This window comes from Cheilinus undulatus, linkage group 14 (assembly GCF_018320785.1).
Source record: "Cheilinus undulatus linkage group 14, ASM1832078v1, whole genome shotgun sequence".
Lineage (NCBI taxonomy): Eukaryota > Metazoa > Chordata > Actinopteri > Labriformes > Labridae > Cheilinus > Cheilinus undulatus.
In genome coordinates this window covers 29,450,767-29,464,084 of record NC_054878.1, presented here as the reverse complement: position 1 = coordinate 29,464,084, position 13,318 = coordinate 29,450,767, and the positions used below count along the sequence as shown (strand labels likewise).

General features: G+C 38.7%; 1 protein-coding gene across 1 annotated transcript in view; it reads left to right on the top strand.

Annotated features, from left to right (window-relative positions):
* The first annotated feature begins 552 nt into the window (after positions 1 to 552).
* syne1a (spectrin repeat containing, nuclear envelope 1a) overlaps positions 553 to 13,318 on the top strand; it is a 185,856-nt gene continuing 173,090 nt past the window's right edge. Inside the window, exons 1-6 of the mRNA XM_041806166.1 lie at positions 553 to 648; positions 1,330 to 1,413; positions 5,117 to 5,209; positions 8,189 to 8,370; positions 8,542 to 8,738; positions 11,584 to 11,741. Coding sequence (XP_041662100.1) covers positions 565 to 648; positions 1,330 to 1,413; positions 5,117 to 5,209; positions 8,189 to 8,370; positions 8,542 to 8,738; positions 11,584 to 11,741 — 798 coding nt within the window. The 5' untranslated portion in view covers positions 553 to 564. The remainder of the gene's footprint in view (positions 649 to 1,329; positions 1,414 to 5,116; positions 5,210 to 8,188; positions 8,371 to 8,541; positions 8,739 to 11,583; positions 11,742 to 13,318) is intronic.

Sequence of the window (13,318 nt, the reverse complement as noted above, 5' to 3'; positions counted from 1 at the left end):
AGCTTGATGTTCTACAGCTCATCTGTCATCAATTGTTATACTGTGGAGGGTTACATCCTTCCATTTCATTCAAGCTTTTAGAGAGGAATATTGATTGATCTTTCATTGATTCATTCATACTTGGTTGTAACACTTCACTTTAGAAGTGAATCTCATGGCTTTTTGGAGACAACTTTATAAGTACATGCTCATTGTTCTTAGTGATAAACACTCTTGAACAAAAACCCAGCGCTGGTAAACAAGTTGTCCCCAGTTTTGTTATTTAGTTTAGCAGTTTTGACCATACATTAGTGACTCCTCAATATTCTCATAAGCAGTGAAAATTCTCCTTTAGCTTGCTGCTTTTGAAGCCTCTTTCAATGGTATAAATGTGATGAAGATAAGATGGTGTTCATAAGTAGAATTTAGTTTGAGTTTAAAGGCTGACTTTCATCTTCCCTCACATCATTCCAAGTGATTTGTTTTGTCATATTGTTTAAAAAGACCAGTCAAAGTCAAGCAAAAACCATATTTACTTAAAAGGCTCAATGATGCACTTGTTTTCTCTTACAGCATGTCCCTCCTATGGTGGTGACTGACCTGTTTGAGGACATTAAAGATGGTGTGATGCTGCTGGCCCTGCTGGAAGTCCTCTCTGGACAGAAACTGGTGAGTCTCATGGTCCTTACTCCAGCATGTGACTTGGCCATGGACTTCAAACGCTTCATATCCTCTGATCTTTGTGGATTAAATATTAACTTGAGCTCAAGAAGGATCTAACAAGCCAAATAACAAAGAGGGTTATTCATTTTTCAATGTTTACATCATAACAGTCAGTGCTGAGGCTTTAAATGTCTTTGACAAATCTGGAAAAAGCTGCAGGATTACTGCATGTGCACTTTGAATCAGTCACTGTTGCCGGTAGATGGAGGTATTCATTGATCTGTTTTTATTTGGATGTTCAAATGAATGGGAAAGCCGCATTAAAAAGGACAGATCACAGTTCACAAACACATGAAGACAAAGACACACATACCTCGAGGATTTTCCTGAGCCGTTATTGCCTGAGGTCTAAGCTGTGCATGTCCTATTGATCCAGCTGTTTATAGGCAAACACAACTCTGATTAAATCTTTCCCTTTATCGCCATATTCCTGATTTATTCTTTGATCTGTTTTAATGTTAGTTATGTTTGCTGATAGTGTCTACAATGTACTAAGCCTGATATCCTGTCATAAAACCAAACCAAACATAAAAAGGCTTATCTTTTGTTATATTTTTATCCACACTGTCTATTTTTGCTCCTTTATTTCATCCGCCCCATCTCCATTGTTTATCATTTTCCTTCCAGCAATGTGAGCAGGGTAAGAAGCTAAAGAGGATCCACTGGGTCGCCAATATCGGTACCGCTCTCACCTTCCTTGAGGGCAGAAAGGTAAGAGTTCAGCACCCTCTTTTTATGTTTTTTTTTTCTCCTCCCCCCTCTGTTTACTCCTCCTCCTGCTCTTCTCCCTGCTCAGCTGCTGCCTTGTGGGTGCAAACATTGAATCCTGACCTTGCTTGACCTTTTTCCCCTTCCTCCCCTGCCTCCTTTCCCTACTCTTTCCACCTCCTCACATCCCCCATTTACCCTGAAACAAATATGCTCTGCTCTGACATGTTTTGTCTGACTTTGTTTGCATTTTATCTTTATCAGATTTGCTTTTTTTTTAATTCTCTTGATGCTTGTTTATCCACAAAAGTTCACTGAAACTGTATTTAATGGACTCCGAATTTACTATTTGTATAAAATCATGTTCTATCCTACCTGTTGGTCTTGGCACATATGCGTATTAGCTTTTTTCTCTGTTTTTTCTTCAAACTATAAAAAACATTTTTTCTCACTTAATATCTTTTTGATATAATCATCTTAATGCATCCATTTCCCCTCCCGAAGATTGCTGAAACATCCTCCAAGCTACACCGAGGGCGCATCTTTGGATATACATAAATAAAGCTATAAGTATGACCTGGAGTCTGCAGGGACATTGATTTGTCTTCCTCCAGAGTGGCAGGGTTAAAACCATAAATCCTACATCGTTAATCTGCAGTCTACAGATGATATGAGAGTGGGCAATCTGCTGTATGTCTGTGTGTGCCACTGCGTAGATCTATGTGTGTTGAAAATTAAATGTAAATATGCTCTGTGTGTAAATCGGATGTATGTCTAGACTGTATTTACTTTTAGCTGTAGAGACCCATGTGCCTGATGCGTACTCTTTTTCGTGTGTGTAGTGACATTATGATATTTACCACTTTGACAGTCATATTTGTAAACTGTTGAAACACTGTGGTAAATCTACTCAACCCCTTAAATGTCATTAAAAAATGGATCTTAATGTGACTTTTTCTGAAGCTTGCTATTTTAGAAAAATGACCCAAAAATCCTGAATGAGGCAACTGTGCAGCAGCAGGTTATCCAAGAGTTGTACTGGAACAATAAAGACACAGTAAATTGGGGCAAACAGATAGCCTAGCAGTCTAAGGCGCTACCCATGTACACGGGTGGCCCGGGTTTGAATCTGGCCCGTGGCCCTTTACCGCATGTCCCTCTTCCGTTTCCAACTCTATCCACTGTCATCCACTATAGAATAAAGGCATGAAAAGCCCAAAAATAATTCTTAAAAAGATAAATAAATAAAGACACAGTATATACTAAATGAAGGAATCACACATATCAGTGGAACAAATGTGAAGTAGTGGAATAGATTAACATGTTTGAACAAATAAAAAAATACTTAAAATAATAGAACAGACTGAAAATATGCTTTTATAAAGTAAGGAGTCCCATTTTCCTCTCTGTTGCTTGCATTTGAGATGGAACAGGAACAAGGAAAGAGGTCGATGACAAGGGATCAGGAGCGTCAGCTAGGAATATTGAGTTTCTTTCACTTTCCTCACTCAACCGAACTTGTAACAGTTGCGCATTAAATAATGGTTAATTACTGCAGAATTGCTGTACCATGATATTATATGGGTCAAGTATTGTATCCCATCGTATTGTGCCATGTCACATTATGAGTCCCACCCCTACAATTAAGTAATCTTAAAAGTGCCTAGTGTAAAATTGGAGAATATTAGCAACATCAAACAGTCAGATTCTGGATTGTCATGCTCTCTTTTGGTGGTAATGATGGCACCCGCTGAAATTTTAAAAAATGAGTTTCCGCTAATTGCTCTCAACTGTGATACTATAGAAACATGTAAGATGCAAAATCCAAGATAGCTGACTCCATGGGCAGGACCCTTCCTATGTATGAAAAAGGCGTTATTCATAGTTGATAAAAATAAAACAGTTTTACATAATCAGGTGATTAAATGCTAACTTAGATGGACCTATATATGTATACACAATAACATGCAGAGCTTTTTGGCATGTTTGTGCCAAAAATTGAGGCTGTATTAGCATGTCATAGCCCACCTGAGGGCACCATCGGGCAAGGAGGAGGATTGACACAACCTCGGCCGTGCTTTGGATGTCCTTTCTTATTACCTGGGGTATGGGAAAATAATCAATAAAAAAATAACAAAGTCCCCCACAGCTTTAGGGTGGAGTAAGGGGTGGATGTGGAGAGTAAGTGCGGCCGAGGGTAATAGAGTTGCCACAAGCCCCTGGTCCTGCTGTGGATGTTCCCTGAAAAAAAAACACCTGTCGTCCTTGCCTGCCGAGTGACACGTGTGACTCTGCCCCTTCTCCAGCCCTGGGTTGTGGCACATTCGGCCCTGTGAAGAGTTCTTAGTGCATTGCAAGCCTAAAACTTATGCTATAAATCCTCTTCACCTAAATATTACACACTGTACCTTTAACCATGACATATCATAATTGATGTTTTATCATATGATTGTCTTGCATTATATTAATTATTGCATCATCACTGTGTCAGGATATCGTTATTATGGGCCCTGTGTTGTGGCGTAATGTGTCATGCTGTGGTGTTTCTTATCAGATGGTATGGTATTGTAGTGTAGCATATTGTTGTCTATTGTATTGTATTCTATAATATCACATGACAAGTCCTGTTTCTACAGTTAAAATAATCATAAAAATTATGTATTATTGCTGATGATTATGGCTTAAGCACTGTCTCATGATATCCTTATTATGGGCCATAGTATATATTTGTATGCATAATATTTTACTGTATCTCAGTTACCCTGTAGTTTTTGCACCCACTGTTTGTCTTAACAACACTGTTGTCTACGCGTTGTTGCTGCCAAAGCAACTACTACCATATCCTTTAGTTCTCTTTGTTGTTGTTTCTGTAATCAGCTTCACATCCCTGTGTTCAGTAGCAGGGATAGCCTGCTGTGAGTTCTAATATGAAGTATGTATCGCATGTATTCTTATCAGTTACCATCCCTCTCTGCCCCCTCCTGCCTCCAATCTCCTCCACCTTGTTGTGCTCGCATACGGAGTTACATGTATTATTACCAATTGATGACCTGTTGTGCTGCAGGCCCTCAGTAATATAACCCTCGGTGTGATAATATAGAATGCTTCATCGTATCAGTATGTACAGCCTTTCCTTTTCTTACTCCTCTCCCTCCCTGCGTCGCTCTCTCTCTCTCCGTCCGTCTCTGCTGGATATAATCCCTGATGTCTGTGTAGTGGTGATAGATCTTTCCTCTCAGCCAACCACTTCAAGTTATCTCACCTCGGAGATGTTAACGTATCTGCTATCACGTACTCATTGAGGCATCCTCATTCAATCAAAACATCTAGAGTACCTCTAAATGCACTCTCTCTCTCCTCTTTTTCTCCTTCTTTTCTTCTTTTGCACTCCAGTCTGCTTACAGAGGATCTCCGGTCAGTATTCATGGCGTTACCGCTCTTGTTTGTTGAGGAAATGAAACCAATAGTTCAGGATTATCAGCATCCTGTAGTCCCAAGGATTATATACATGCTGTATATTGTTCATTTTGAGTAAACATATGCATGATACAGTGTTTCCAGATTTAAGGAAATTGTGTGTACTTTATCCTTATTTATGAGATTACTGTTAGGTATAAGCAGAAAAGGGATTTTTAATGCCATTTGGATGATAAGGTCCTGCTCTGAAATATTAAAATAGTTGATTTGTTTGTTTGTTTTTTTACAGATCAAGCTTGTGAACATCAACTCCACAGACATTGTTGACGGACGGCCATCAATTGTGTTGGGGTTGGTGTGGACGATCATCCTCTATTTTCAGGTGACTTTGCCTTAGTCAGTTTACAAACAAGCATTCACTGCATTGCAGATTTTATGCTCATTATCATGTTAGAAAAATGAGTCAATAAGCAACAAGAAGGAAGATACATTTGGTTCCAAGGCGATGCATCATGTCGACAGATTATTACACTTCAGTTGGTTTTGATACCACAAAAAAAACAAATTATGTTTAAGTCTTAAGCCAACAGTATTGGGCAATTTCATGATTTTTATTTCTAAGAAATACAGACAAAATTTGGACAAATCAATCTGGAAATATAGCAGACAAAATTTTCTCAAAGAAGCAAAGCATCTAAAAAGGTTAGAAATATTACCCTAAGATCCATTACTTCACTAAAGCTTGGGAATGATAAGTTCCATTAAGATTTTGTACTGTGGACATGGCTGCTTCAATACAGCAAGAAAACTTGGGTGGAAATAAATGTCAGGACTACATACATTTTTTTTTTGGCTCAGAAAAGCTAAGCAATCCAAACTGTGCAGAAATTTAAGAGGAGAAATCAATCTTCGATAGCATCCCCACTGAAAACTAGAAGTTGCTTCCTCCAGGGTTTCAGACACAGATCAACCAAAACTCAATTACAGTGCCTCAGTCTCTTGGCAACATCAGCACATGCAGATTTCTGCTACACCAGCAAATGTACAGAAATTAAATAAAGAGAAATATACAATAGTGGAAAATTTACTTATCCACTCACTGACATCTTGATATATTTCATTTCCTGTGATGTTTATGGAGTGATTTGACTGGATTGTGGGAAGACTCATTTTGTTGGCAGAAGAAAAGAAATAGAAGATATCTTGTGCAAAGCAATAATCTTCAACAACTGACCAGCTGTGAAGACTGAAGGCTGATATTGCATTGTGTGGTTGTTGATGTCATGATTAGGCTTGAGGGTTTTAAAAATGTCACTATTTGTAAACTGAAGTTGCAGGCCATACAGTATTTTGAGTCATAACTATAGCAAGTATTTTATATTAATTTTTAAGTTCACAAGAGAATGAAATAAAAATACAAAATTTGCTTATAATAACCTAAGTCTACCTGAATCCAATTGATGACAATATTTCATATCAATATGTTCAAAGTGGCTTTAAGTGCATCACTGAAAGATGTCAGCTAATTAGATTTTGGACCAGGTATTTAATCTTTATATTGTCCTGGGCTCAAGTTCTCTACCATTTACAGAAAAGTCTTAACATGCACATACACATAAACAGTCATACATTACAGGAAGAAAATAGGGGTACTGCATAACTGATCCAGTCATAACAGCAATGATGACATGATAACAAGCTAAGCAATTACAGAAATCAAAAGGCTGCACTATGTTAGGCAAAGTACTAAAAAGGCTGGCAAACATACCTTCAGAAAGGTCTTTAAGCTTACAGTGATGCTAAATCATCAGTACTTAGCAGTACTTACATTAGTACTTAGGTGCCTTTGATGCTTCCCTACCATACCAGTTGCAAACACCTCTAATGATCAATACTTACCATGAATTGAAGGGTGTTATAAAAATGTATAGCACCTGTTTTCTTTGTGGGTTAAGAAAGACCCAGGGGGGCTATAATCATCTCCACAGCCAAATGAATTCACAATTTCAGTTAAATTTGCCACTAAAACATGGTGTTATCACATGGAAATACACCATATTGAATATTGATTACAAAAGATGTGTTAAATTGTGTTAAAAGGCACATATTATGCGAAATATACTTTTTCAGGATTTTCTAACAAAAATATGTGCCCCTGGCCAGTCCCCCAAGAATCAGAAAAATCTATTCCCTCCTCACTTTCTTTCTCCAGCTTTCAGAAAATATGTGCTGAAACCAACCGTTCTCAGATTTTCCCCTCATGATGTCATGTGGGGAACTAGCCCCGCCCCCAGGTTCGGTTGTCCCCACTTGGAAAAAAAGTTTTTTCTTCCTCTCAGAGAAACCAGTTGGTCAGTTTGACCATCAAGGTCAACCTGTGTGATTATTTTCGTTCATTTCTCTTCTAGCACAGTCAAAAATCTTTGTTTTATTTATTTATGTTTTTTTATGTTTTTTTTTTTACCAAAAGCAAGGATAACTCTCATGCAAATGCAAACAGAAAATGGTGACACCTTTACTGTTATGCTTTAGAAACAATGATACCAGAGTGAGTCAAACTTGACTCATGAGGACAATGAATGACTAGGCTAAATGAAAAGAACACAAGGGTTAAGGAATCACATGAGCAATTGATAGCAAATCAGACTCACAAAAAAATCATTTATATTGAGCTATCTCTCAAGTTATGGATGGATTTTGATGAAATTTTCAGGAAATGTCAGAAATGGCATAAGGAAGAACTGATTAGATTTTGGGAGTGATCGGGATCACCGTCTGGATCCAGGAACTTTTTAAAGGATTCTTTACTATTGGGAGATAGGGCTAATGTCGGAGGTCTGCACTATTACCACTTTGCACCAGGAGATGGCGGACATGAGTAACTTCAATCATAGCAGCATTTTGGGTGTGTTTCTATTCAAGGTTTTGGAGTTTATAGAATTTGAAAGATGCACGCCTGGTCGAGGAGATGAGTCGGAGCGTAACAGAGAGAAAGACAGCGAATTGTAGCAAGAATACTCACAATGCTGGGAGGAATAGAGGAATATTCACTCTCTGCCATGACTTCCAGATGTCTGGTGATACCATGGGTGAGACTGTCAGTGCATCTGTTGGCACCAGCAGGCAATGCTTCCACCATGACAGTCCACCTGTAGCGAAGCCAATGCTTTACCTCACCGTGTTTCCACCCCACCAGGGAGGGTGTCATCGGCAAATGCCATGGTTGGGGTCACATGGAGATGGATCCAGGAATTTTTTGAAGGATTCTTCACTATTGGGAGATACGGCTAATAGTAAAGGTCTGCGCTCTCTGAGTGCTTTTCTAGTTTAACATTTTACATTTGCCTCTTGTGCTTTTTAGATTGAAGAACTTACCAGTAGCCTACCAGCACTGCAGGCCTTGTCCAGCAGCACGTCTTCTCTGGACAGCTCCAACAGCAGCACTGAGACCACCAGCCCACCTGTCAAGAGGAAACCTCTCCCACCTTCTCAAGGCGGAGCCAGAAAGGCCCTGCTAAGATGGGTCCAGCATACAGCCACCAAGTATGCAGCCCTCTTTGCTTGTTAAATGTTTATCTCTTTGAAGCAAAAATACACAAATACACCTAACAATTATCAGCCTAATGTGAGAAATAATCTTATTTTTTTGTTTTCTTATAGCCATCATGCCTGTTTAACAGCTCTAATGATCCTTTCATGTTCTATTCTTTGTAGACGTATGGGGATCGAGGTGAAGGACTTTGGCCCCAGCTGGCGCACAGGGCTAGCTTTTTATGCAGTCATTCATGCCCTTCGTCCAAATCTTGTTGACATGGAGCATGTATGGGGGAGGCCCAACCGAGAAAACCTGCAAGAAGCTTTCCTATTGGCTGAGACAGAGCTTGGCATTCCACAACTACTTGATCCAGAGGGTAAATTACTTTTTTCAATGCATTTCATACAGACTTTCTGATTGAGTTGATGACACCTTAGCTGAAGGAATAATAACAAATTTGCGGAAATTAAAAAAAAGATATGTCATCAAATTCCTATATGTTGTCAATAAAAAGTGACCTTTGTGTAACTTATTCATAATAGGCATAATGGTAGCTTTTCCTCATATATGGCTGTTTTCTAGTCAGAATACTGAAAATATCCTTTAAGAGCATTTATCACAGGATCAGATGTGCACCTCTGTGTTTCTTCCAAGCACCATCTGTGCCCCTTCACGCCTGCCCTTCACAAGGAACCCTGACAAATCATGCTTGACATCAGTATAATTAGGGGCCATTAAGCCATGAGATTCAGCATGGAGGAACCTCAAAACAAAACTTGGACTTTAATCTGAAGTCCTGGAGGTTGTTCTCATGTAAGGACCCATTTATATGTCACTGAAATGATTTAATGACCTTATTTTTTAACAATTTCAGTTTTTCTAAAGATGGAACAAAAGATGGATCAAGCAAACTGTATCTTTGTCTTCCCTTTTTTTTATACTAATAGCTAATTGCTGGTGCACACTCCAAACAGATTGTCCTGCCAATTTGACTCACTTTGACACAATTTTGTGACTGCTCATGGTGGTGCTTATGCCATGAATCAAGGTAACTTGAAGAGAAGCTGATTGGCTAAAGAAGAAGATGACAGCAAAGAAGAAGGAGAGACAGGATAACGTCAGACAGTGGTGACAACTGGAGGCATTTTGTGTTCTGTAGTGACAGACATTGTGATGTTTCAGTGTATGGTTATCCTGCAATATATCACATAATCACTGTATCTGGCTAGCATATAGAGTGTATTGCGTTATCATATCATATCATATCATATTGCATAGCATCGCATCGCATCATAGGTATCATACGGTATCATGTTATATTGCATCCTATTATATCATACCCTGTTGAATCATATATCACATCACAAATTATTGTATTGTGTTGTTCCCTATCCTATTGCATTGAATGGCATTGCATCACATTGTATTTTACTGTATCATGCCAAATCATATCATATCATAATGCACCCTGTTGTTGTCATGTGGCATATTGTATCACATCCTATCGTGTCATATCATAACGCAGCGCATCCTATTGCAATCGTCGCAGCATATCATAATAAATTTTACTGCATTATATCTTATTGCATTATGTCATACCAGTTGTATCATATATCGCTTTTTTTTCATCTTAATGTGTTCTATTTGCATCTTATTCTCTGTTGCTGTGAAGCGCAACACAATTGGTCAAATTGTATTGTACCACAGCATCTTATATTGTATCATATCCTATTGTGTTGTGTCGTATCAGTTTTTCTTAAAAACATATTTTTTGGGCTTTTTATTCCTTAATTAGAAAAGAGGACAGTGGATAGAGTCGGAAACAGGGGTTAGAGAGTGTGGGAGAGACATGGAGGGAAGTAGCCACAGGCCTGACTCAAACCCAAGCTGCCCACGCATATGGGCGTGATCTAACACATTAAGACATCTGGACCCCTGTCACATCACTTCATCATGTCATAGTGCTTCGTAGTGTGTTGTATTTTGTCTAGGGCAATCAGAAGATTTTTTTTAAAAATTGCAATTAATCTCAGGATTTCTGTAGTTAACCACCATTAATCGCAACCTTTTTTTTTTTAGCATTTTGAAGTTCCTCTGTTTTGCATTTAAAACTGTTCTTTGTCATTTTTAATTTTTTCTACTGTCCTAAATTAAGGGTAACTGAGCTGCAATTTCCACATACAGCGTCTGCGCCGCAATCTGCCAGTGAATTGACTGCAGAGCAAATCGCTCCCTCTCTAGTCAATCAGAACAATTCAACTACCCATGCTCCAATCTTGCACCGGCACGTCCCTAAATCGGCACTCTGCTGCGCTTCGCTGGAAAACATTGCAGGCCTATTTTCAGCGCTGGTTGCCAATTACCGTCGATCAGAAAGCTCCCAACAGAAAGTCACATGCGTAGAATCTTCTTTCAAAATACAGCACCATGCACAGACTCGTAAATCATCATTTTATCAACATTACATCTCATCCTGCAGCGAAAGCAAAGGGTTACCAGGAGGTCACAGAACTACAATGGCACCATTGATGAGGAAATGTTAAATTTTGAGGACGTTTAGTCAAAGAATTTTAAGTAAAACCACATATCCTGGGTGAACTCACAGTTCTCCCATGGTCTCTGCCCGCTGATCAGGGCTGTGCGCTGCTGCGCAGTGTTCTAGACACACTTCCAGTGGGCGAGGTCGCTCACCTTCGATCGGAACAACACCGTGGTGCTGCAGAGCACAGCACAGACGTTCTATATGGAAATTGCAGATAAGAGTAATACATGTCCAGTTTGGCTATAGACATGCTTTACAAGTAGATCTAAGATTTTAACATGAATTCAAACACAAAAAACAAAACTTATTATGTATTTAATGGTAAATAAGTGAACAGTAAAAATCTAAATGCCTGATCGCACATGGCTCAGATGAATGGTGACCTAAAAAGCAATGGTGGACTTACTTTACATCATTGAGGCTGTAGGGAGATGCTATCATGGCTTAATCAAAGGTTGTTGAAATTGACAATAAAGCATAAAATTAATTGCGATTTTAAGAATTTAGTTGTTATATTTGGATGGCCCTCAATTGCATTAACTGCAATTAATCTTGACAGCCATTATTTTATGCTATTACATTGTACTAAATAGTATCTTATTGTCAGTAACCCTGTAATTTCCAACAGCAACTGAGAATTAAAAGACTTCTGATTATACTCCTTCTTTTCCCTCTGTAGATGTTGATGTAGACAAACCAGATGAAAAGTCCATAATGACATACGTAGCCCAGTTCCTGAAGCATCATCCTGATCGAAATCAGAGCGACTCAGATGGACAACAAGAAGAAGAGGTAACCAGTAGTCTGATTTACATCAGTCTGGACACAACGTTTTATGTCTTTTTCTTTCTTTTTGCATCTTGTGTGTTTTGTGTCTCTCCTCATTTGTTGAGTTGGGTGTGACAAGCTTTAAAAACTGCATATAGATAGAATTTTATCAAAGTTAGCTGTGGCTTTTTTCATATTACGTATGACAGCACAAAATAAATCAAAGCAATTATAGGAAATTTAGTTCTTTGTTCTTCTTTCTTTCTTTCTTTCTTTCTTTCTTTATTCTTCTTTATTCACGCTTTTATTTCAAAAGGTTCTGATGTAGTAACCTCATTTTTATCTGGCATTTAAAGCTCCTGTGAGGAATTTCGGTTTCTGTTTGACTGGTGCCTCTTTGGTCAAAGATGCACAATCATCTGTAAGTGGATCTTGCCTTGCACATGAGTAGGTAGGGTTTAACAACAAACAAATCTAACTTACGCTATCCTTCAAGAGTAAAACTTATCACTACAGCTGAATCTTTACTATGGAATATGGACATATGTGTCTTTGTATCATCTGACACTTACCCCTTGGCAGCAGATTCAGCCAATGATAAATCTTAATATAGAAATAGTTTATTTTGTTGTTGTTGGTCTTGTAGGCCTTCAATGGCAAGAGGCATTGCAATTAAAGTCAGACTGTTTCATAACCAGCTAAAACCTCCTCACATGAGCTTTAAAGTCATTTAAAACAAACAGTAGATGTACTTGTGCTTTATGAAATAGGTCTAGCAGTGTCTTGACTGTTTTGTGTCTTCTCTTGTTGCACTTCTCTCTCCTCGTTTCTCTCCTTGTCTTTCTCTCTCTGGTGTGTTTTTGTGTGTGTGGTGACTGCTTTCCTGTGGTTGTTGTGCTGACCTTTGTCCTTCAGCATGGTCTTGCTCCTCGCGATATAGAGGAAATGTTGGAGGTAGGTTATGTAGCAACTTTAAGGTCCCAGGGGCAGGTTTTCCATCATTTTCCACAGCTCAATGCAGTTAGTGTACATGCACATTCATGGTTTACATATAAATGTAATTCAAGCTTATTTTTCTGGCTTTTGTCAATTGGATTACAGTATCACTGCCTACTGTACAGCGTATGACTAAGATTAAACATTGTTTTCTCATGTCAAAATCAAGCCTACATGCTTTAGATTAGCTCTTTATCATACCTGATGCGATATTCCTGCCTCAGGGTTTCTGAGCTGATCACAAAAGGAAGTGCGGTATAATAAGACATGATATTACCATTTATTAATGTTACCACCTAGCGCTATGGCTCCTGGTTCCATTAGCATGACAATGAAAGCCTCTGGCATTGGCGGTGTGCATTGATACAGAGTATTTGATGGAAAGCTTGTGAATAGAGGTTGCCTGTTTTTAAGGTTAACAGTGTCAGGAGCTGTGTTGTGTTGTGAAGTTGTCCGTGTTTTGTCGTTGTACAATGCTGCTGATGCTCGTGTGGTTGTTGTCTCTCACAGCTGCTTTGTTCTCTGTTGATAGTTCTTGTTGACATAATAATGTTTGTCCTGAATATTCCCTGTTTTTAAACTGAGGTCAATTGGCTTTTGTGTTTCACATAAAACAACAATCCAATCCACTTTAATTATAAAGCACATTT